Source organism: Neoarius graeffei, chromosome 9 (assembly GCF_027579695.1).
Source record: "Neoarius graeffei isolate fNeoGra1 chromosome 9, fNeoGra1.pri, whole genome shotgun sequence".
Classification (NCBI taxonomy): domain Eukaryota; kingdom Metazoa; phylum Chordata; class Actinopteri; order Siluriformes; family Ariidae; genus Neoarius; species Neoarius graeffei.
In genome coordinates this window covers 7,797,166-7,823,216 of record NC_083577.1, presented here as the reverse complement: position 1 = coordinate 7,823,216, position 26,051 = coordinate 7,797,166, and the positions used below count along the sequence as shown (strand labels likewise).

The 26,051-nt window shown below is 41.3% G+C and overlaps 1 protein-coding gene across 1 annotated transcript in view; it reads right to left on the bottom strand.

Annotated features, from left to right (window-relative positions):
- Positions 1-26,051, bottom strand: part of cps1 (carbamoyl-phosphate synthase 1, mitochondrial) — a 250,918-nt gene that overhangs the window by 106,023 nt on the left and 118,844 nt on the right. The window contains exons 26-27 of the mRNA XM_060928996.1: positions 12,905-13,099; positions 7,915-7,982 (exon numbers count right to left, since the gene is read on the bottom strand). Coding sequence (XP_060784979.1) covers positions 7,915-7,982; positions 12,905-13,099 — 263 coding nt within the window. The remainder of the gene's footprint in view (positions 1-7,914; positions 7,983-12,904; positions 13,100-26,051) is intronic.

The window sequence follows — 26,051 nt, the reverse complement described above, 5'->3', positions numbered from 1 at the left end:
GATGACATTGGTAATGGTGAGCTGGATGTGAGATAAGTCTGGTGCATTTGTAGGACGGTAAGCAGCACTTGGAGGTGTTGAATCATCAACGGTAAATACTGAGTGGAAGTACGAGTTCATCAGATTAGCTTTATCAGCACTGTTTGTTAGAAGAGAAAAAGCATCACGAAGGAAGGTGGGGCTAAGACGTTGCATCATCGAAGCCTTGACAAGAGACCAGAAGCATTTAGGATTCTCGGACAAACAGTCTCTAAGCTTGTGAGCATGATCTTTCTTTTTCTTAGCCAGCAGTTGTTTGGTCTTGCGTCGTAGTTCTTTAAACTTTGACCATTCTTTAAGGCATCCAGTTTTATGTGCTCTTCGTCTCTGTATGTTCTTCTTTCTAATCAGTACCAACAGTTCTTTGTCCAGCCACGGGTGCCTGTGATTTCGTACCTGAGTTCTTAGAACGTGCTTAACAACAACAGACAGAAAGAGGTCACTCCAGTTGGATATTGATGCATCTACATCATCATCCACGAAGGCCATATCCCAGGGTGTGTCAGAGAGCTCATCATTGAGTCCTTTCCAATCAGCTTGCTTGAAGTTGTAAACGAAGTGATTGATCACAGGTTTCTCGGGGATGTTAAAATCCAAATAAAAGCTGATCAATTTATGATCAGTTTTGAGAATGTCAGAAAAGCCACGTATGTCACGCACTTTCTCTGGGATGTTTGTAAGAATGAGATCCAGTATGTTATCTGTAGCTGCTTATCCTGTTCTACAGGGTCGCAGGCAAGCTGGAGCCTATCCCAGCTGACTATGGGCAAGAGGCGGGGTACACCCTGGACAAGTCGCCAGGTTATCGCAGGGCTGACACATACAAACATGGAGAGACAAACAACCATTCACACTCACATTCACACTTATGGTCAATTTAGAGCCACCAAATAGCTTAACCTGCATGTCTTTGGACTGTGGGGGAAACCGGAGCACCCGGAGGAAACCCACACAGACACGGGAAGAACATGCAAACTCCGCACAGAAAGGCCCTTGCCGGCCACTGGGCTCGAACCCGGACCTTCTTGCTGTGAGGTGACAGTGCTAACCACTACACCACTGTGCCACCCAATTTAAATATTCATTTTGTTAAATTAAAAAAAAGTTCAATTTTCTTAATAACCAATGATAAATATTTACCAGCATTTGTAAAGGTTGGAGTAAAACATAGTTGCCTTTTATAAAAAGAAAAAAAAAATATGTACACATATACTTTTTCTTAATAAACTATTATGAACATTTGTACTTCCTCCATTTACTTCTCTTTTCTTTATCTTTCAGCAGTCTGTAAAAAGACAGCTCTTATTTTTTTCTTAAATCTATTTGTACACAAAGCACACAGCAGCTCTTTCACATTTTAGATGTGTGTTTTGTGTGTTTTCATTACATTAAAGCTGTGTTACTTCCACCTACATTGAAGTCATGTGCAATTTTTAAAAAAATCATTGCACAGCCTGATGATAATCATGATTCATTTGTTGTTGTTGTTTTTTTAATTTCCTCAATTTGAATCATCCTAAATTTGTATCACTTATTATCGTCACACAATATATTGTTACATATCTACATATTAGTGGAGGTTTGTTTGTTTTTAGCTTTTAAATCATCGCTTGCTTTTATGCTACTTCTGTCACTGATGACACAAGTTCATAGCAGCCTTCAAACATGGCCGCCACAGACTACAACTCCTAAGTGCCACAGTGCCCGCCCTCTCCAGAATTCTGACTGGCACCACACCTTTTCCATATCCCTAGTAATCATCCATCCATTATCCATAACCACTTATCCTGTTCAGGGTCGCAGGCAAGCTGGAGTCTATCCCAGCTGACTATGGGCGAGAGGCAGGGTTCATCCTGGACAAGTCGCCAGGTCATCACAGGGCCGACACATAGAGACAAACAACCATTCACACCTATGGTCAATTTAGAGCCACAAATTAGCCTAACCTGCATGTCTTTGGACCGTGGGGGAAACCAGAGCACCCAGAGGAAACCCACGCAGACACGGGGAGAGCATGCAAACTCCACACAGAAAGGCCTCCATCAGTTGCTAGGCTCAAAACCAGAACCTTCTTGCTGTGAGGCAACAGTGCTAACCACTACACCACTGTGCTGCCCCCCTAGTAATCTGCGCACCATATTTAAAGACTGCAGTCACAAACACGTGACGTATCATTCTGCATCCCTGTACCTGATCACACCAAGCCGTTTGTAATTCTGCCCAACTCTCATGATTTTGACCCTGTTTACATTTAGACTCTGAGACTGTTATTTCCCTCTGACATGAGTTTGTACATTGACCGACCCTTGGCACTAACCTGACTTAGATTCTCACCTCACGTCTTGGATTTAACTACCAGTTTGCGACGCACCCGCTCTCCCTTGCAATTATGTCCGTAAGTGCCTGCACCCACTGACAACATCTTATTACACCTGAAATGTAATAAAAATGTAATGTCCTTCTTCAGTCTGCATTTTCTATCCCTTTTTTTTCAGTTTCTAGTGTCTCTGATGCTTCGACATAGGAGCAATCTGGCAAATTCAACATCATGAACTACACACAGGTGGCGCACCCCAAAAAAACTAAACTAAAGCATGTGCATAACCATTTGTACTAGCTTAATTTGCTTCTCTTTTCTTTACCTTTCAGCAGTCTATAAAAAAGAGAGTTCTGAGTTCTTGTTCAATTGATTTGTACAGCAATCACACAACAGCTCTTTCCCATTTTAGATCTGTGTGTGTGTGTGTGTGTGTGTGTGTGTGTAGAATTATAGCTGAGTTACTTCCACCAACAGTGAAGTCATATACATTCCTGCATTTGTACATCAGTGTGCCCTCTGCTGCCTAAACAATGCAATTACAGCTAAATTTGTATCGTGATTTATTGCTGCATGATGTATCATTACATACAGTGGGGCAAAAAAGTATTTAGTCAGTCACCAATTGTGCAAGTTCTCCCACTTAAAAAGATGAGAGAGGCCTGTAATTTTCATCATAGGTACACTTCAACTATGAGAGACAGAATGAGAAAAAAATCCAGAAAATCACATTGTCTGATTTTTAAAGAATTTATTTGCAAATTATGGTGGAAAATAAGTATTTGGTCAATAACAAAAGTTCGTCTCAATACTTTGTTATATACCCTTTGTTGGCAATGACAGAGGTCAAACGTTTTCTGTAAGTCTTCACAAGGTTTTCACACACTGTTGCTGGTATTTTGGCCCATTCCTCCATGCAGATCTCCTCTAGAGCAGTGATGTTTTGGGGCTGTCGCTGGGCAACACGGACTTTCAACTCCCTCCAAAGATTTTCTATGGGGTTGAGATCTGGAGACTGGCTAGGCCACTCCAGGACCTTGAAATGCTTCTTACGAAAGCCACTCCTTCGTTGCCCGGGCGGTGTGTTTGGGATAATTATTATGCTGAAAGACCCAGCCACGTTTCATCTTCAACGCCCTTGCTGATGGAAGGAGGTTTTCACTCAAAATCTCATGATACATGGCCCCATTCATTCTTTCCTTTACACGGATCAGTCGTCCTGGTCCCTTTGCAGAAAAACAGCCCCAAAGCATGATGTTTCCACCCCCATGCTTCACAGTAGGTATGGTGTTCTTTGGATGCAACTCAGCATTCTTTCTCCTCCAAACACGACAAGTTGAGTTTTTACCAAAAAGTTCTATTTTGGTTTCATCTGACCATATGACAATCTCCCAATCCTCTTCTGGATCATCCAAATGCTCTCTAGCAAACTTCAAACGGGCCTGGACATGTACTGGCTTAAGCAGAGGGACACGTCTGGCACTGCAGGATTTGAGTCCCTGGCGGCGTAGTGTGTTACTGATGGTAGCCTTTGTTACTTTGGTCCCAGCTCTCTGCAGGTCATTCACTAGGTCCCCCCGTGTGGTTCTGGGATTTTTGCTCACCGTTCTTGTGATCATTTTGACCCCACGGGGTGAGATCTTGCATGAAGCCCCAGATCGAGGGAGATTATCAGTGGTCTTGTATGTCTTCCATTTTCTAATAATTGCTCCCACAGTTGATTTCTTCACACCAAGCTGCTTACCTATTGCAGATTCAGTCTTCCCAGCCTGGTGCAGGTCTACAATTTTGTTTCTGGTGTCCTTTGACAGCTCTTTGGTCTTGGCCATAGTGGAGTTTGGAGTTTGAGGTTGTGGACAGGTGTCTTTTATACTGATAACGAGTTCAAACAGGTGCCATTAATACAGGTAACAAGGGGAGGACAGAGGAGCCTCTTAAAGAAGAAGTTACAGGTCTGTGAGAGCCAGAAATCTTGCTTGTTTGTAGGTGACCAAATGCTTACTTTACCGAGGATTTTACCAATTAATTCATTAAAAATCCTACAATGTGATTTCCTGGATTCTTTCCCCCCATTCTGTCTCTCATAGTTGAAGTGTACCTATGATGAAAATTACAGGCCTCTCTCATCTTTTTAAGTGGGAGAACTTGCACAACTGATGGCTGACTAAATACTTTTTTGCCCCACTGTACGTAGATGATACATTACATTAGCTACAATTTTGTTTGTTTGTTTGTTTGTTTGTTTTTTAATCCTGGTCACATTCTGGCGAGCACACTGGAGCTTTAGGTTTGTCTGATAACTGTTGCTATGCTAATCCTAATTCCCTCTTGCATGCCTCTGAGGATTTTCAATGTTATATTTGAGTCTTCTGTAAAATCATTAACTGCTAGACAATTGAAATAACAGACAACTTTTGCTGTAAAAGACTAAAATAAACACGTCTCGAATACAAGGAATACAATATTACTAAACTGTTCACAATAACCACCAGCTTTTTTCTTCTTTTTCTAAGGCTGCCCACGTACAAGTCCCACAAAGCTTCCACACAGCTGTCTGCTCGTCTGGATGAAGCAGCTGAACTGGTGGAAAGTTGATGGGTTCAGATTCCTACCTGCAGTCCCTTTGTACTCCAGTCTGAGGTTCATCTGGGGCATTATGGGTTACGGTTGTGTGGTGTTATTCGAGGGTCAGGTCCCTCAGTTGACTGAACAGCAGTGCTAAAAGCTCAGGTCTCTCGGGAGCAGTACAGGTTTCACACAGTGCAAAAAGCACACGGCGTAAGGGAGTTTTACAACAAGGTGTAAAAAAGTCCAACATTGGAAATGTGGAAACGTTGGAAAGAAACTGAATTGAGTTTTACCAGTGTTACGATGGCAAATTTAAAGGTGTTTTTCAGGAAAGAAAAAAATGCCTCTTCCCTTTATAGCACCTTCACAACATACGGTAAGTTTTCTAAAGTTTTCAATAATTAATGGCACTCTGGCACTGGTACAGTATATACACGCTGATTGAGTCCACTCTCAATATATCAACATATACAGTATTGCTGGGTTTCAGTCACGTGACTTTTCTTAGCAGTTTTACCGGAAGTGAAATAGCTGGTGGTCTAAACAGCTGCCGTAGTGCAAACAACTAGCGGTAACTTATCAGAGTACGCTCGTAATCTAGAAGCCACTGCTGGCTTTAGATATATTCAGAAGATTGCCATGTGCAATGGAATCGACCCCTACAGTCTGGGAAAGAAGGATTTGTCATACGATTTCGAAAACTACCCTTCAGTCGAGTTCCCCAACATCTCGAACTATCTGGTGTTGCAGACGTCCTTCTACACCGCAAAACAGATGAAAGCGTGGAAGAGTACGAAGGCTTACAACTTTTTTTGTATGTGGCTGGGTAAAGGACCTCGGGATCAAGTTACTGCTGAATGAATCCTGTATTGTTTTTGCCCGTGTAAGTATGTTTTTTTTAAGCTTTTCTTTCGTGTCTTTATAACGAAGTGCTGCAAGTTGAAATGTAAACAAACAACAGTTCACTTGATTCTCACTTGTGTTGGCTCTTATCTCTCAGCTAAATCATTCACAAAGATCATCAGAAACCCCTTTAAAGACCTGGATCTTAGTTAAACAAGACGGAGAAGTGATCACGGCGCATTGTAACTGTACGGCTGGGGAAGAATTTTGTCGCGGCCTTCATGCATATGGACTTTGTGAGGAGTGAGGAGTAAACAAAGAAACAGCTGGGGACTTTAGCGCTTTGTGACTAAAAAAAGTACCATAAAATAACGACACACAGCAAGAAAAGTACTTGGAAAACACTAAGGACAGAGCTGAGAGGGAAATACAAACCTTTCACCAAGTGATCACTGCAAACTCGGGCATGCTCCGACTCGACTCCCTTCGATTTCAGTGAGAGGTTCAAAAGCCACCTTTCTCCACGTCTTTTTGTGAAATCCTGTGTTCATTCACTCTTTTTTTTTATTAGTTCATGGGGAACGCTGAAGAAACTTTTATCAGTTTCACGGTTTGATCGATTTGAACAGCATAAAACAACGCAAGCGTAAGGCATTTTCCATGCAAGCAATGCACCTTCTCCGTACAAACGCTTTGTCAACTGAGCTTTGGTCGACCACCAGCTAAAGTTTTGAATAACTAATGAGGCGGATGTGACGTCACGTGAAACCCAGAAATAAAATACCTTTATTCTATCCACATTCACTGGATATGAGCAATCACAAGCTCTGATTGGCTACTCTACTACTAGGCTATCAGCTCATATATCCTGAGTAGAGAAAAACAAAATGGCCGAGCATGTTGCTGAACCAACCGAGGATGAAATAAAAACTCGACTTGAAAACAAAACCCTGCCAAAAAACCCTGAAGAAGAAGAACCCCCCCCAAAAAAAAGAGCAACAAGATATGGAATAAAAGTATTTGATGGTAAGAATCTCATCTCATCTCATTATCTCTAGCCGCTTTATTGTTCTACAGGGTCGCAGGCAAGCTGGAGCCTATCCCAGCTGACTACGGGCGAAAGGCGGGGTACACCCTGGACAAGTCGCCAGGTCATCACAGGGCTGACACATAGACACAGACAACCATTCACACTCACATTCACACCTACGCTCAATTTAGAGTCACCAGTTAACCTAACCTGCATGTCTTTGGACTGTGGGGGAAACCGGAGCACCCGGAGGAAACCCACGCGGACACGGGGAGAACATGCAAACTCCGCACAGAAAGGCCCTCGTCGGCCCCGGGGCTCGAACCCAGGACCTTCTTGCTGTGAGGCGACAGCGCTAACCACTGCACCACCGTGCCGCCCGGTAAGAATCTATTTATTTTTAAATTAAAAAAAATATTTAATTTTTTAGGGTGGCACGGTGGTGTAGTGGTTAGCGCTGTCGCCTCACAGCAAGAAGGTCCGGGTTCGAGCCCCGTGTCCGGCGAGGGCCTTTCTGTGTGGAGTTTGCATGTTCTCCCCGTGTCCGCGTGGGTTTCCTCCGGGTGCTCCGGTTTCCCCCACAGTCCAAAGACATGCAGGTTAGGTTAACTGGTGACTCTAAATTGACCGTAGGTGTGAATGTGAGTGTGAATGGTTGTCTGTGTCTATGTGTCAGCCCTGTGATGACCTGGCGACTTGTCCAGGGTGTACCCCGCCTTTCGCCCGTAGTCAGCTGGGATAGGCTCCAGCTTGCCTGCGACCCTGTAGAACAGGATAAAGCTGCTAGAGATAATGAGATGAGATGAGAATGCTCCTGTCATTTCGCCGGTTTGTTTACATTCTAAGCAGAAATTATTTTGTCGGACGTTTTGTACAAAGTTTTTATTTATCAAATTTGCAAAAAAAATAAAAATGTTCTGTTTCTCAAAATCCAGTGAATGTGGAGAGAATAAAACAGTTATTCCACTCAATCTCGTCGTACATGGCTTATAGCCAACTCGGTGCTACACGTCTCGTTGCCTATCAGCTCATGTACGACTCAATTTCATGGAATAACTGTTAAATATACATAGTTGGCAATTTTATCCTCAACCTCACTATCATATATTTAACTCACCTCAAAACATAAGAGGGCCTGAGGAGGCACGGGTAGCCCACTTTATTAGCAAACGCCAAGGCATCTTCCTGAAACACACACAAGGATAAATGACTTGTGAGGCAGCTTTGTTCTACGCAAATATTGAACAGGAAGCAGGGTGCTAAAGTGTGTTTTCACATCAGGATGTGCTTTTAGTGCATTCTGTTCATCTCATCTCATTATCTGTAGCCGCTTTATCCTGTTCTACAGGGTCGCAGGCGAGCTGGAGCCTATCCCAGCTGACTACGGGCGAAAGGCGGGGTACACCCTGGACAAGTCGCCAGGTCATCACAGGGCTGACACATAGACACAGACAACCATTCACACTCACATTCACACCTACGGTCAATTTAGAGTCACCAGTTAACCTAACCTGCATGTCTTTGGACTGTGGGGGAAACCAGAGCACCTGGAGGAAACCCACGCGGACACGGGGAGAACATTCAAACTCCGCACAGAAAGGCCCTCGCCGGCCCCGGGGCACGAACCCAGGACCTTCTTGCTGTGAGGCGACAGCGCTAACCACTACACCACCGTGCCGCCCCCTTTTAGTGCATTCTGTTCAATTTAAAAAAAATAATAATAATAATGGTTGAACAAAGTAATTACCTCAACCTGAATTTCTCAAAAAAAACTTTTCTTTTCATGTAACTGGCAGTAAAATCAAATATTTTGAAAAGAATGAAAATAACCATGTTGCAGAAGGCAACTTTTTTAAGATTTTTTTTTTTTGAATTCCAGTGCTTGTTTTGTTTTGAGTGTCTATTATATTCACAGGAAATTATTTTCACTTGACAGTGTTCATCAATCAATGGCAGTCTACATTACAAAAAAAGAAAGAAAAAAAAAACCTAACAACTTCTAGCAAACAATCCTGAGGTCAAGGAGGTGCTTGCGGTGTGCTTTAAGAAGAAGCTGCTGATTCCCTTAACGAGCAGCAGACTGAGTGAACAGACATGTCTCTGAGTGTTGCGTGAGCTCGCTCAGCTTGTTTCCATAGCTGGGGAAAGTCTGAAGTCTATTAAAATACAGCTCTGCCATCCCTCTGCCCCTTATGACAGCACAGACAGCACCGACAGCACCATTTCTGCTTGTTTCGGCTAATGGACATGACATGTCCTCGTACAAAACACAACACGTTTCAGCACTTTGAGTGTCTCACGGCCAACAGCACTCAGCACACCTCAGGAGAATCACACGGAGCATGTTGTGTTTCAGAGATACAAAATGTGTAGGTGTTACAATGGAGCTAGCCTGTGTAACATAATTGTTCGTACTATATGCTTGACATGAGTTGAACAAGCATATAGTACACCCCACAACAAAAACTACTACATCTAGTACTTTGTCTGGCCTCCATGATTTTTAATGACAGCACCAAGTCTTCTAGGCATGGAATGAACAAGTTGGCGACATTTTGCAACATCAATCTTTTTCCATTCTTCAACAACGACCTCTTTTAGTGACTGGATGCTGGATGGAGAGTGATGCTCAACTTGTCTCTTCAGAATTCCCCATAGGTGTTCGATTGGGTTCAGATCAGGAGACATACTTGGCCACTGAATCACTTTCACCCTGTTCTTCTTCAGAAATCCAACAGTGGCCTTAGATGTGTGTTTAGGATCATTGTCATGTTGGAAAAGTGCACGACGACCAAGTGCACGGAGTGATGGTAGCATCTTCTCTGTCAGTATAGAGCAATACATCTGTGAATTCATGATGCCATCAATGAAATGCAGCTCCCCGACACCAGCAGCGCTCATGCAGCCCCACATAAGGACACTGCCACCACCTTGTTTCACTGTAGGCACCATGCATTTTTCTTTGTATTCCTCACCTTTGCGACACCATACAGTTTTGAAGCCATCAGTTCCAAAAACATTTCTCTTGGTCTCATCACTCCAGAGTATAGAGTCCCAGTAGTCTTCATCTTTGTCAGCATGGGCCCTGGCAAACTCTAGGTGGGCTTTTCGTGCCTGGGCTTAAGGAGAGGCTTCTTTCGTGGACGGCATCCATGCATGCCATTCCTCTGCAGTGTACGCCGTATTGTGTCACGGGAAATAGTCACCCCAGTTTGGCTTTCTACTTCTTTAGATAACTGCAGTGAACTTGCATGCCGATTTTCTTCAACCCTTCTCATCAGAACACGCTCCTGTCGAGGTGTTAACTTCCGTGGACGACCTGGACGTCTCTGTGAGATGGTTGCAGTTCCAGCTTTCTTAAATTTTTGTACCACTTTTGCTACAGTATTCAGACTGATAAGTAGAGCTTTGCTGATCTTCTTGTAGCCGTCACCTTCGTGGTGTAAATAAATTATTTTCTTTGGGGAATTCTGAAGAGACAAGTTGAGCATCACTCTCCATCCAGCATCCAGTCACTAAAAGAGGTCGTTGTTGAAGAATGGAAAAAGATTGATGTTGCAAAATGTCGCCGACTTGTTCATTCCATGCCTAGAAGACTTGGTGCCGTCATTAAAAATCATGGAGGCCAGACAAAGTACTAGATGTAGTAGTTTTTGTTGTGGGGTGTACTCATTTTTGCACCACCCTAATTTGAGTAAATTTGAAAAATGTGTAATCTAAGTTATATTATTACCCTTACTTTCCTGTTATAAGTTAAACAGATGTTATATTAAACTTTGTCTTGTCAACATTTTGGAAATTGTTTGTGTTCAATGAGATATTGTTTAAAATGTTACTTTTCAAAGGGGGTGTACTCATTTACGCTCAGCACTCTATCTATCGATCGATCGATCGATATACACGAGGGTAAGTCAAAAAGTTCCAAGACAAATTGGAAAAAAAAATATTTATTTTTGAAAATAAAGCTATTTCTCTACGTATCCTCCATTTAAATCTAAACACTTCTGCAAGCGGTGTTTCCATCGGAGAATTCCTTATTTGTAGAATTCTGCGGGATGTCTTTCACACCTTTTGAAATTATAATATCTGTCTTAGAACTTTTTGACTTACACTCATATATATGTCGAACAAGACTGAATTCTCTAAAAAGGCATCAACTGCAACAAAACGTTCAAAAAGGAAGGCTGTCCGTGCAGGGCAAAAGGATCTGGATGACCACCAGCATTGGAAGAGATGGTTGAGCGGGTTCGCAAATATTGAAAATTTGTGAAATCATCCATGGAATCCATAGACCTTTGAATTTCTCATTCAAAATTTGAGGAATAAGTCTTCTATTGCTCAACATTAAGCCTGTTCAGTTTCATTTGCTTCGACTATGTAGTTTTTGGGATATTTACATCTCAAATGATATCAATTTTTTTTTTAAAACACCCTGTATATACAGTTGAAACCGTATATTTACATACACTTTAGGAAAAGACACAATCTTTTTTTTTGCTCATAGTCAGACATGAAATCAGACATTCACTTTAACTTTTTCATGTCTGTCTGAATATTTAAAATTATTTCAATGTACTTAATGCCAAATTAATCAGAGAAGGAGTTTTTTATTCAATATTTTAATTGCTTTTATCAAATCAGAAGTTTACATACACTGCAGTTTGTGTGCCTTTAAACAATGTAGGAACGCCCAGATGATGATGTCATGTCTTTGGAAGCTTCTGATAGGTTAATTGGCAACATTTGAATTAATTGGACACACCTGAGACACACACCTGTGATTGTATTTTAAGGAACACCTCAAACACAGTGCTTCCTTGTACACAACATGGGTAAATCAAAGAAATTGATCAAGATCTCAGACTAAGAATGGTTAACTTGCACAAGTCTGGCTCATCTTTGGGGGAAATTTCAAGAAGCCTGAAGGTGCCACGGTCTTCAGTTCAAACCATTATACGAAAATATAAACAATGTGGGAATGTCGAGCCATCATACCGCACAGGAAGGAGACGGATTCTGAGTCCCAGAGATGAGCGGGTTCTGGTCAGTGCTGTGCGTAAGAACCCAAGAATGAATGCAAAGGACCTCGTGAAGATGATGGCTGAAGCTGGTAAGAGTGTGTCACTGTCCACGGTGAAACGAGTTCTGCACCAACATGGGCTGAAAGGCCACTCTGCCAGGAGAAAGCCATTACTCCAACACAAACATAAACAGGCCAGATTACAGTTTGCAAATGAACACAGGGGAAAGGATCTCAATTTTTGGAGACATGTCTTGTGGTCGGATGAAACTAAAATTGAGCTGTTTGGCCATAATCAACAACGATATGTTTGGAGAAAAAAAGGAGACGCTTACAATCCTAACAACACCATACCAACAGTGAAACATGGCGGAGGCAGCATCATGTTGTGGGGTTGTTTTGCTGCAGGAGGTACTGGTGCACTTCACAAAATCAATGGAGTAATGAAGAAGGAACAGTATGTGGAGATACTGAACCAACACCTGAAAGCATCTGCCAGGAAGTTAAAGCTTGGCCGCAAATGGGTCTTCCAAATGGACAATGACCCGAAGCACACCACCAAACTGGTCAAAAAATGCCTTGATGCCAACAGAGTCAATGTTTTGGAGTGGCCATCACAAAGCCCCGACCTCAACCCTATTGAGCATTTGTGGGCAGAGCTGAAATGACATGTGCATGCAAAGCAGCCAAAAAATATGGCCCAGTTATATCAGTTCTGTCAAGAGGAATGGGCCAAAATTCCTGTCAAGTATTGTGCAAAGCTTGTTGAAGGTTATCCAAAACGTTTGACCCAAGTCAGACAGTTTAAGGGCAATTGTACCAAGTACTGATGAAGTGTATGTAAACTTATGATTTGATAAACGCAATTAAAATAATGAATAAAAACTCCTTCTCTGATTAATTTGGCATTAATTACATTGAAATAATTTTAAATATTCAGACAGACATGAAAAAGTTAAAGTGAATGTCTGATTTCATGTCTGACTATGAGAAAAAAAAAAAGATTGTGTCTTTTCCTAAAGTGTATGTAAATATACGGTTTCAACTGTATAAGACCATTATTATTTTGTGTATAAGCCAATCTCACCAGCGAACTCAGGGCTCTCCATGGCGCCTGAGCTACTCCCAGCTCATCCAGGATGCTGGAGAATATAGACCTCTCCTCAGCTCGGTGGATCTGCAGTGGATTCGTGCCCAGAATCTTCACGCCGTTCAGGTGCAGCGGCATAGCCAGGTTATTGGGGATCTGCCCTCCCACTGAGACGATGCAGCCTGTGCATCCCTTCAAAAGAGACAAAGGACAAGGTCAGGAAGTTTTCCAAGAGTGATGAGGCTGACTGCTGGGGATTCTCAGAAATATCAGTAGGCATGTAAGAAAACCATGATACACTGCAAAAAATAAAAATCTTAGGAAGTTTATTTGTCTATTTCAAGTCAAAACATCTAGCCACCCTTATTATAAGACATCATTGCCCAACAAGCAAAACCTCATTTAGCTAGAAAGGCTAGTTTTTAGACAGTCCATCTTGAAAATCTTGTATAGACAAAATGTCTTGAAAAAGTCTCATTTGGAGCACCTTTGAAAATAAAACAAGTTTTTTTTTTTTAAACAAGTAAGTACATTTTGGACATTTTGTCAAATGCGGTTCATCTTGTTTCAAGAAAAAAAAAGTGTGCTTGTTTTGGGAATTAATGAACTTTACTGAAATCTTTGAATCTTTCATTACAATTCAACTCCACCTTACAGATCCTAAGTTTACTGCGACTGTTTTCTCAGTCATTCAGAGTGAGCTCCTTCTAGATGCTCTACAGACTCTAGGCCAGACAAGTGCCTTCAAAAAGGCTATGAGTGAGTGGAGGCGGTTTAGTGAGGGCTTTTTGGAATGCTGGGAGTTAAGTTCAGTGGGTTTTTTTGTGCCTGATCTTGTAAACCCCTCGTACACATGAACAGTCAGTGCCCCCAAAATGCACTGTTGCTTTGGCGTTGTGTAAGCACTGTAAGTCAAAATGCGTAGACTTTTTTTTTTTGGTGCCTGAGGTCCTGGGGAAGTGGAATCTTAAGAGATGTTTTAATGTTTGAATGTTGAAATGGGAAAAAAAAATAAACTTGTTGCAATGCTACACGTGTCGTCAACTTGATTCAAGATAGTCTCTGGTCTCATATCTAGAGTATTTTACTAATTACAGGTCACAAAAGGAGAATCTTTTAAGCTAGCAATGCTTAGTTGTAGAATTTAACAATCCTAATATTAGTATATTTATCTTAAATTCAGTTTTTACTGCTAAGACTTTGTCATGAATTTAAGTGAAATACCATTAAAATGAAATAAATAAAAATGACTTGAATGGCTAAATGTAAGAAGTACGATCTTGTTATAAGAACTATTTTGATTATTTTGAGTTAATCAGATCTCGCATAATAAGTTCCCCAATCTTATTTTGGAATTATTTCATCGAAAAACAGGTTAGATTTTTCATCTTACTTTAAGAAATATTACCAAGTCAAATTTGACTAGTTCCATTGGCAGATTTTTTTCACCTGATTCAAGCAAATATGCTTTGTTTTAATATTTTATTTCTTATTTTTGAAAGGCCATTTTTTGCAGTGTAGATCAATATCTAAAAGTGTTAAGGCACACTGCTGATGTTACGAATGGTTTCCTATTAATAATGCAAATCAGCTGCACAGTTTTATATCAACTACATGCAACCTATTGACTGTTTGCGGGACCTGGACGAGTTCAGGTATAAAAACACTCTAACGTCTGTACGTGTGTGCGTTATCAGTGTCTGTTTTTCAACAAGCTACAGCTAATGGCTGTTGGTTCTGCTGGTTGAAATGCTGAAGAGATGTCAGAAGAGAATGGCCATGCTGGTTTGAACTGACCAGAAAGGCATCATAACTCAAATACAGACGCTGGTGTGAAAATTGTCTATGCAGACGCCCATCTGAGTTTTCAAATCTGTCATTGCTTAACTCTTGAATATTTTCTATTGTGAATACTCTCATTAAAAAGCTTATAATTTCTGCTTTCCAAAGAAGTGTATCTTGTTAAGATCTGTTCAGTACTTTGGGAGTAATGACAGGCTGAATTGGTACAACGGAGTAAAAACTCTGCTCACGGGATGTCGGGAAACTGCTGGTGATTTTTGAGTCATGGGAAAGTGGTCAGGCTCTCTCTCTTCAGATTGGTTTCTGACTGGATTCCTCGTGAATATCAATCAGGTAAGTTTTATAGTGATGTTCTCTCGCTCTCACTGTTTCTGAAGTATTAAGCAAAACTTTCCATCAGCTAGGTTGATGTTATGATGTACGGGAGACTCTGAAGTGAGTTTTCATAGCTTTACCTACTTAGTTGTTCAAATCAAACTGATTCATGTAAATAAATAACTATTTTAGAATATAGTTGCTTTGATGAAAAATATTGAGATCTTAGTGGCCGGAATGAGATTTTAAAAAACCGGAAGTCAGAAACGCGAGTGTCAATTTCAGTTCAACTAATGTGAATTGTTTATTGGATGTGACTCACACGGTTTTTTCGAGGTTCGCCTTGAAAGCTATGAATATTCATTGAAATAATCATCTATATTCTTTCATATAAACACTAGTAGGCCCTACTTAGAAATACAAATGCCTACAGAGCACAAAGAGGGGATTAGAAATAGTCTTTTTTTTTTTTACTTTTTTTATTTTGATAGAGAATGGTAGATTTGAAACATTCAGTGCTTATTTATGCATATTTTATAATTAACATTGATTTTTCCTTCTTGGGTGGCACGGTGGTGTAGTGGTTAGCGCTGTCGCCTCACAGCAAGAAGGTCCGGGTTCGAGCCCCGTGGCCGGTGAGGGCCTTTCTGTGTGGAGTTTGCATGTTCTCCCCGTGTCCGCGTGGGTTTCCTCCGGGTGCTCCGGTTTCCCCCACAGTCCAAAGACATGCAGGTTAGGTTAACTGGTGACTCTAAATTGAGCGTAGGTGTGAATGTGAGTGTGAATGGTTGTCTGTGTCTATGTGTCAGCCCTGTGATGACCTGGCGACTTGTCCAGGGTGTACCCCGCCTTTCGCCTGTAGTCAGCTGGGATAGGCTCCAGCTTGCCTGCGACCCTGTAGAACAGGATAAAGCGGCTACAGATAATGAGATGAGATGAGATTTCTCCTTCTTTGTGATGTATAAATGAAAGTTAAGATCAGCTTGATACTGCACAAATAAAGCCATTTGGTGAAACTTTGAAGAAGAAAGTGTACTGATTTAACGTTTTTACCTAATTAGCATAATTAATACTAATAAAATACTAATTTGCATCATTTGTTTTTACTAATTTTTAAACTTTGTATTCAGTATACAACCATCTATGTGCCTGACAATTTCCATGCAAATATTTTTTTGGGGAAAAAGTCTCATCTCATCTCATTATCTCTAACCGCTTTATCCTGTTCTACAGGGTCGCAGGCGAGCTGGAGCCTATCCCAGCTGACTACGGGCGAAAGGCGGGGTACACCCTGGACAAGTCGCCAGGTCATCACAGGGCTGACACATAGACACAGACAACCATTCACACTCACATTCACACCTACGGTCAATTTAGAGTCACCAGTTAACCTAACCTGCATGTCTTTGGGGGAAACTGGAGCACCCGGAGGAAACCCACGCAGACAACATGCAAACTCCGCACAGAAAGGCCCTCGCCAGCCACAGGGCTCGAACCCGGACTTTCTTGCTGTGAGGCAACAGCGCTAACCACTACACCACCGTGCCGCCTGGGGAAAAAGTCTTTAAGAAAAAACATTTGATCTCGCTGTTCTGAATTCAATTCTGAATTCAATGAGATCAGTTTCAAGCAATTTGGCTTGAATTCAAATTTTCACCTGATTTACCTACAAATGGCCAACAACTGTTTTACCAACCGTGGTGTGCAAAAAGCATCTCAGAACACACAACACTTCAAACCTTGAAGCGGATTTGGTACAATAGCAGCAGTTGCGAACCGTTACTATTAGAGCTGGGACTTGAGCTCAGCCAAAACTTAGCCAGACACCAAAAAAGCAACAGGGCAAAGGATTTTGTAAGCGATTAGCGGCAGGCTGCCAGGTCGCTCTGTTGTGTGTAGTTGTCGATGATTTTAAAACTAACTCAGTAAATTACACAGGGAAATGAATACTTAAGTCTGAGTGAAAAATACTGTGGCGTGCAGCGTGGAAGAAGAGTCTGGAGACAGAAATCTTAGTTTCTCGGGCGTTAGCCTGCGCTACTTGCTCTCGATAGCGCTGACTTGACTGCTTTATTAGCATTCGCTAACACTACTGATGAATGCTACACCAGCTGGACGGTGCCTTCACTGCTGCGCTGACAGCGCTGGCTTGCGGTTAAGCTCACGCTGGCCTTCAAGAAGGCTGAGGGTGATAAATCCTTGGTCCCTCCCACTATAAATCAAAATCTGATTGGTTAATTCTTCTCTCACTTCCTACATAAACATACGCTGCCATGGCCTTCCGTCCTGGCAATTAAGTCCTCACCAGTGAGTGAGCAGCTCTAAACTCTTCTCAGCCTCGAGACAACAAACAAAAACATCTCTTTGGATAACTTTATTTTAATGTTTTCAGGACAGTAACCCTTTCATTTCTGAAGCACATTTGATAGAAAATGAGGCCGAATTAGAAGAGAATAATTATAATGAAATTATGAAAGAATGAAAGAAATTAAATATATCAAGCAAGTCCAGTTGCTCTCTTCTACCAACCACAGATTACTATGTACCTGGATGACTGAGAATCTTCACAGATATGTTCCTACGCACTTTGGGATGAGTTCCCTTCGACTGGTGCGGGAGTATGAGAGGACTTCCAGAAAACTGGCAGACATCTTAGCCAGAGAGGATCGTTCATTTTTGTCAACACTGACCAGAGGTGGGTGGCTAAGACATCTTTTATCAGCCACCTACAATGCAGCCATCAGCATTCTGATTCGGATTCTATGATGATCCATGAGAGGATAAATACTTGATACTCCCTATTAGTCAGAGAGAACTGAGGAAGCCTTTCAGATGAGAGGCGAAACGTCTTCAAGAATCTTCAAGCAAGTCCAGTTGCTCTCTTCTACCAACCACAGATTACTATGTACCTGGATGACTGAGTATCTTCACAGAAACATTTGAAATGCTGATATGTTTGGGCCTTCTCTGAAGACCTAGAAGGCCCTGACAGTCCCCCTCTAAATAGCAGAAAGCCACATCAGGTTCCAAGCCTGTCAGCCAAAAACAGGAATCTGAGGAATTAGAAACTGAAACCATTGGGGAAGTCATGGCCTAATGGTTCGAGAAGCAGCTTTTGGGACCAAAAGGTTGCTGGTTTGATTCCCTGGACCAGCAGGAATGGCTAAAGTGCCCTTGACCAAGGCACCTAATCCTCAGGCTGCTCACTGCTATGGGTATCTCAGAGTCCTGTTGTACAGTATGTTGCTCTGGATAAGAACATCTACTAAATGCCTGCAACACAATGTAATGAAGCCAGACAGATGAAGATGTCCAGGCAAAAAAGACCAGGATTGTCCAAATGCTCCATTTTAGGCATATTAAAAGAATATTCTAATCACCCAAAATTTCCAAGTATCTCTCAATTTTAAACAAAAAAATCCATGGGGTGGAGTCCCACCTGATCCAGCTCCTCCTACTTGGGCAGGGGAGGGCAAGGAGTGTGTTTCAAGCTGGATATGTGTTTAATGTGTAGTTTCATACCGTACAGTACACTGTTGGTTCAAGTTAAAGGTTAAGCATTATGCTTATAGGATCAGCTTGAGTAGATCCAGCTCCACCCCTTGGAGTTTTGGTTCTGCAACAAGAACTTATAACACACCTTAAAGATAATGGTTTGTATTTGGATAAACTGAGCCACAGTGATTATGGAAGGGATTATTCTTCGTGTGCTCGTAACGTCACGCTTAATTTCCAACTTGGAAATCTGCCATGTTGGATGATAACAACCAAGCTGGCAGTGCTACATGTGTGAGCTGCTACAACGCTTCGTGATTTTCTTTTAATGTCATCGCCTTTGAAGAAAGACAGTGCCTCCTTTGTTTGCAGGATATAATTGCGGTAATAATGCTACTCGTGACAAAGAGAAATGGTTCTTCAGAATTCCCAAAATAATTAAAAACGGCGACCAAACAGATGAAGAACTGTCAAGAGAATGCTGTGTGTACGCTGTGGTTCAAAAACATACATCGTAAGGGCTTAACTGAGGAAAACTCTAATTACAATCGCGTGTGTACGGTATGTGGTGACCCCTTTATTGCTGATTAAAGCTGTTTTCTGCTAATTAGATTGAACTTTTGAGGTTTAACACAAGCACTCGGCTTCTCACCTTGCAGGAGCACCGGCAAACCTACGTGATAAAACATCCAGATCAGGCACCGAGACTCAGACCCCGTCCACACGTAGCCGGGTATCTGCTAAATCGAAGATATTTTTCTATGTTTTGGCCTGTCATCCACATGAAGACACATCAAAAACGAATATTTTAAAAAACTCCGGGCAAAGTGAAGATTTTTGAAAACTCCGTGTATGCCTTTTCGTGTAGACAGAGATAACCGGAGTTTTGCGTTTTAGAACGTCACAATCTGCGCCAAAAAAATGACAACAAATCTGCCCTGACGTCAAACGTGCGACCTTTGTTTACTGCAGAAGCCAGATTAAGCATGGACTTAAGCTAGCCGCACACCACGGCGATCCACGCGGTACCGAACCGACCCATTTCAGAGCCGACTCCCGACAGGGCACGCACATATCCCCCGACTGTTGACGAGTGCAGTCGCGATTGAAGCGACACGTGACAACTTAATAGCTTTGTGATTGGCTATTGGATATAGTTACTGTTAAATCCAACACTTGAAGATGCTACAGGCTGAATTACAAATGACACAACATGGAATATGTAGCGCACTATCTAGGCTGCATGAGCTATTATTCCCAACCTTAAATAGTGCACTTATATAGGGGAGTTAAAGCGATTTGGAATTCAGCCACACAACTTGAGCAGAGTGGCTTTCCAGCCCACTGTGTCTATGGATAAAGCTTCAGTCTATGGAATTACAGTATATACCTGCATTAGGTGCTACCAACACGTATTTCTCACGCTAGAAATTGTGTTTAATGATGTCACGTGTTATATGCGAAAGATATGATTGGCTATTGCTAGCGACTCTCGCCGATCAGTCTGGCTCCCAATTAGTTTTTCAAATTGGCTGTGAGAGGAGTCGGTACCATCGAAAACTAGTCTTTACGCCTGACTCGCGACTTCAGTTGGCTCGGTACGCTGAAAATCGGCGTAGTGTGCGGCTAGCTAAAGAGTAATGGATCGGAGTAGTGCCTTGAAAGCGTTAATTATTGTGCAGGTGCTATTTACATGTTTAATTTTAGAAGCCCAACTACTGCTCCAAGAGCACAGGCGATGTGATTAGGGGGTAGGATTTGGGGAAATAATGCCATCTACAGGTTTGGAATGCTTATGAATGTGATTGAAAACGCAGATGTTCGGTTATGTGTGGAAGGGATTTTTTTCGAAGACGAGGTGGTGTGGATAAAACATTTTTATAAACGGAGGGGGGGAAATGTTCGGTTTTAAAAATACCCGGCTACGTGTGTACATGGCATCAGATTAAGACACAATAAGATCAAGACGAAAACTCATCTCACAGTGTCAAGAAGCAACGGGATAAATTAAAGATCTGCCAAGAAAGCCAGATTAGAAGCAGCGCAAACCTGAGTGAGTTTGGATACACAAGGAGAACAATGTGGGTCAACACTGCCAGGTGAGATGTTAGCGATGACATTCCAGTAACTTCGTTTTACTTCTGTACTTTTTCTTTTCACCCAGCCATCCAATCGCAGTGTGCGATGATAACATTGCTACTCTTCTCGCACACACACCACAGTTTGACTGCTGTTTCTCCAGATTGCTGAGAATGGTTTACACAAGTATGAACAAGCACTCTGTCATCTCATAATCATTTGTTGAGAAGACTACCAACCCACCCAGACACAAAGAAATTGTAGGCATCATGGCTCTTATAAGCCTTCATTTGTGCATTGGTTGTCTACGAGGTTTGTAGAACAAGAGTTCACGCTGATATCAGGGTATTCAGTCAGTGGTAACGAGGTTAAATCCTCTGTACAATCGGACGGCTTTATCATATACGGGTCAAAGCCACAAATTTCAGTTTTTTCTCTGAATCTTGCCTTAGCAGAGAGAGGACACCAGAGAATCATAATATTTTGAGAAAGTCGGACATGCATCACAGTTATTGTTCACACGAGACGGCATTTTGGATTTATAGATCATCCAACATGGTGGCGGATGCATACGTCACACTATTTTGTCACGTGGATGCACACAAAGACCGAGCTTTTCGTGACCCTTTTGGGCAACTTCCTTTTACTCGATTGTCCTAATGTGTCCTCTTGTCCAACTCTCTTATCCTTTCACTAGTGATATAACCAGAGCATGCAGTACAGTACACATCTCATTGTGTGACCCTCCACTCCCACTCACTCCACTATCGTTTAGCCCCTAATACTACTCCCAAAAAGATTTGTTCATATGGCCACCGGATCCAGTTTTTATGCCCATTCTTTACCTCTATTTACAAAGCTTAAGATTTTAAATATTATTGATATCAATAGGGGTGGCACGGTGGTGTAGTGGTTAGCGCTGTCGCCTCACAGCAAGAAGGTCTGGGTTCGAGCCCCGTGGCCAGCGAGGGCCTTTCTGTGCGGAGTTTGCATGTTCTCCCCGTGTCCGCGTGGGTTTCCTCCGGGTGCTCCGGTTTCCCCCACAGTCCAAAGACATGCAGGTTAGGTTAACTGGTGACTCTAAACTGACCGTAGGTGTGAATGTGAGTGTGAATGGTTGTCTGTGTCTATGTGTCAGCCCTGTGATGACCTGGCGACTTGTCCAGGGTGTACCCCGCCTTTCGCCCGTAGTCAGCTGGGATAGGCTCCAGCTTGCCTGCGACCCTGTAGAACAGGATAAAGCGGCTAGAGATAATGAGATGAGATGAGATGAGATCAATAGACTTCAGCTAAATATCTTCACTTTCCAATTTCTTAGAAATTTTCTTCCAGACACGTTTGATAGTTTTTTAAATCTTAATTCCCAATTTCATGCTTACCAAACTCGACAAAGCGACCAACTACATATCCCCCTAGTGCGAACATCCCTAGGTCAAAAGGGTGTTCAATACAAATGTGTAATTGAATGGAATAACCTCCCCCTCCACCTTAAAAGTTTTACATCCATGATTAGTTTTAAACGTAATCTCAAAAAACACCTATTTTCATTCCCCAGCCACACTTGACCTTTATCTTTAAATATAGTTCAGTCTTGGATCAAATTGTAAAATATTACACTACACCAGGCTTCTGTTATTAGTACAATATTAATTCACCATTCAAAATCAATCAATTATACTTTTTTTTACTTTATGTATAGATCCTAGGTTACATTTTATTCGTTTCCTATTTTCACTCGTTAACTTAGAGTAGAGTGGGGGAAAAAGCCCCCCTTAAGGAAAATTCAGTTTTTCTCCAAGTTAAAATGAACCATGTGTTTAGTTTTAATTATAGTTTTTGACAACAGTGACATGAACAATAATGCCACCTAAAGTTTGCCTAAAGTTAATACTTTTTTTTTTTTAACAAAAACAAACATTGTGCCAAGGGGGCCTTTTACCCTCCCAGTGGGGTAAAAGGCCCCCTGAGGTGGGGCAATAGGCCCCCTCACTCAAAAAAAGCTGTTTGGATAGCAAAAGTGTTTACTTAAGCCTATAATGTGAAAGAAACAAGAAAATATCCCTGAATTAATGAATAGATGCATTATTTTATTATATTTTGCATTTTAATTTCAATTTTTTTTATTTCAATTATTTTTAATATTAAGTTCAAATTACTTGCTTTACTCAACCAGGTAAGCGAGATGTTATTAAAAACTATGTATCTGCTATTCAGAAATGTATGAAATACTAGCCTAGTAAATTAGACCCACCCGCCTAGCGGCCAAAAATATTTTTGCCTGCGAGTGGGTCTAGCCTCGCACCATATAAACAAAAACACCCCGGGCATCAAATCGTGCCCGCCAATCACAACGCAAGGTTTTTGTTTGGATTCTTTGGGCAGGCTTTTGCAGGAGTGACGACAAAGCTGCGTGACGCTGAAGAAAGCACAACAGGAAAGATGGCTACCGCTAGTGAACAGCGCGCGTTTGACTCCGCTTTGGAATCAATTTTAGAAGAATTAGACTTGGAGTTTTCGTTGAAACATGAGCAGGAAGAGGCTCTCCGCTCATTCCTTTTCAAGAAGGACGTTTTCGCTGTTTTGCCGACCGGCTATGGCAAAAGTCTGATCTACCAGCTGGCTCCGCTCGTAGCCAAAAGGATGGGGCTAGTTTGTGCAGTACGAAGAATTAATAAACAGCTTTGAAACATTACTTTTTGATTGTTTCTTATTTTCCCGTTATTTTTAAGGGAAATTATTTCACCAAACACCACTAAATAAAAACTCTCAAAAACAGTTTAAGCAAACCCTTGAAAAACACTTGAAAAAAATGAGTGTATGTGGTACAGACTCCAAACTTGTGGTCATTATCTCCAAATTTCTTAATATCTAGAACCTGTTTATTAATTAATACGCATTTTGAAAAATTACTTATTTCAAGGTCTCCCCCACTGCTTTCTGTCGCTCTGACTACGTCACAGTCACTGTTGCGCTGATTGGTCAGAGCATTGGCCTATACGCACAGAGACAGTTTGAAAGACAGCGGTTTGTTCCTCCCACACCCGTCGGAAATGTCTACGGATCGAGGCCTAACTAAATATTCACATTTAGTCTGGCTTGCCAGGCTAATGAAATACAGTAATTATGATAAAAGGAAATGATGCCCCCTGGGGGCCATTTACCCTGCCATTAAGGGGGCGTTTTACCCCACAGACTACACTTTTACAAAAAAGGGTCTTACTTTCAAAATGTGATTCAACTTTTTATACCTAATGTATTTTTTTTAACGTACTGACTTGTCTACTCATACCACATATACAGCTGTGATATCTGACGAAACAGCAGCTATCTAAATACAGTTTTACTGATATCTGAAAATTATATCACTTACCATGAAATTTGATTTCTCTCCGCTGCGTTGCTGATGTGCGATCCACAGTGGATATTTGTATATCCCCGTTGTCAAGCCAGTCCATAGCAACAACAGAAATGTAACTTTGCGCCATCTGGTGGTTATTTTGGGTAAAACAGGCCGGGGGCGTATTACCCCACGGGGGCGTATTACCCCACTCTATATTTTGTTATCTGCAATTGACATTGTTTATATTTATTTCAGTTATACCAGTTACAGTTTAATGTATAATTTTATTACCAATTATTATATTATCATATTTGTTTTTATTTGTTATTATTTACTATTGTTAATATAGTTATTCTCTAATTTGTTAAATTTTTATTAATTACTTGTTAATTTAAATGGGGGAAGACTTAGAACAAGCCATTGTGCTTTTTTCTTCCCCCAGCACGTTTTCTGTTTTTGTTCCATTTATGTTTTCTTGTAAATCTCTTTTATCATGTGCAAATAAATAAATAAATAAATAAATAAATAAATAAAATTAAAATAAAAATCGTCCCAAGCAGAAATTCGCAGCTCACAGCATCCCAGCTCCTTCCTTCCATCCCTCTGCATTCCCATGGTAACAGCATGCATGACCACTTCATTATTCAAGCGCAGGTTTTGGCACCCCTCCAACCTTCCCCATGCATATGAATGTTGAACTCTCACCTCCACTAAATAAATCAATGAAATAAAAGCTTGATGATCTGTGTTCACCACTTTTAGCAGCTGATAATGTTAAAAGGAAGTCAGGCTGTATCGTCAGGTGCATGGGGACAACCTCCATGAGCAGGAGAGGGTTTTTTTTTTAGCGTGAACATGTCTCGATGTGATCAGGGCTTTGTAGTCTCGATGGGGATGGAGTCAAGATAATACTGGTTTTCCTTCGTGCCGAGGCAGCTCCTGGTGAGTTAATTGCTCGTAAGATGAGAGTATCGGGTTATTAGCTACACAGCCATTAATCAGAGATCAGTTCACTCTGAGAGCCTCATTGCGTTTTTTTGAACACACTTCACTATAATAGGATTTTACTTCTAGGCTGATGATAGTCTGACTCTTGTGGTTTAAAAGGTCACAGCAAATCACCAACACAAGAAAAGTTGGTGGAAATGAAAAACAGGAATAAAAAACAACAACAACAACAACAACAAGCTGTCAGCAATTATATTCAACTCCAAAGTATGTACCTGATCGAATTTTGTGGTTTTCAACTGGAGGCATGAATATACAGTTCTTTTTTCTGAATGTTCTCCATTTCTGTGTTGTTTTCTGCTTTGCATATTCTAGTTTAGTCTTTCTTGCTGTCTAATTTCATTTGCAAGTGTGATATTCAACCTGTGTCGTTCTGATTTTTACATTATTTCATTACATCCTTGGTACATTTATAAGATTACTTCAGTATTTCAAATCTTGACAGTTTTGTCCACAAATCTTTAAAGTGAAGTACACTGAAACACCCCAAAGAATCATTTTAAATCATCCTGATGCGTTCATCATGAATGCAAAGTACCTCTTTTTTGTGTAATACCACATTAAACAAGAACTACAAGATCACAAATTTTTAGGCTGCTGCCAATTAAAACAAGCATAAAATGTAAGCTATCCAGTAGATCTGTCTCTGCTGCAACAACACTGATGTTAATATATGTTATTTACTGGCTGGGAGGTCCATGTTCAAAAGTTTGGGGTCACTTTGAAATGTCCTTATTTTTGAAAGAAAAGCACTGTTCTTTTCAATGAAGATCACTTTAAACTAATCAGAAATCCACTCTATACATTGCTAATGTGGTAAATGACTATTCTAGCTGCAAATGTCTGGTTTTTGGTGCAATATCTCCATAGGTGTATAGAGGCCCATTTCCAGCAACTCTCACTCCAGTGTTCTAATGGTACAATGTGTTTGCTCATTGCCTCAGAAGGCTAATGGATGATTAGAAAACCCTTGTACAATCATGTTAGCACAGCTGAAAACAGTTGAGCTCTTTAGAGAAGCTATAAAACTGACCTTCCTTTGAGCAGATTGAGTTTCTGGAGCATCACATTTGTGGAGTCGATTAAATGCTCAAAATGGCCAGA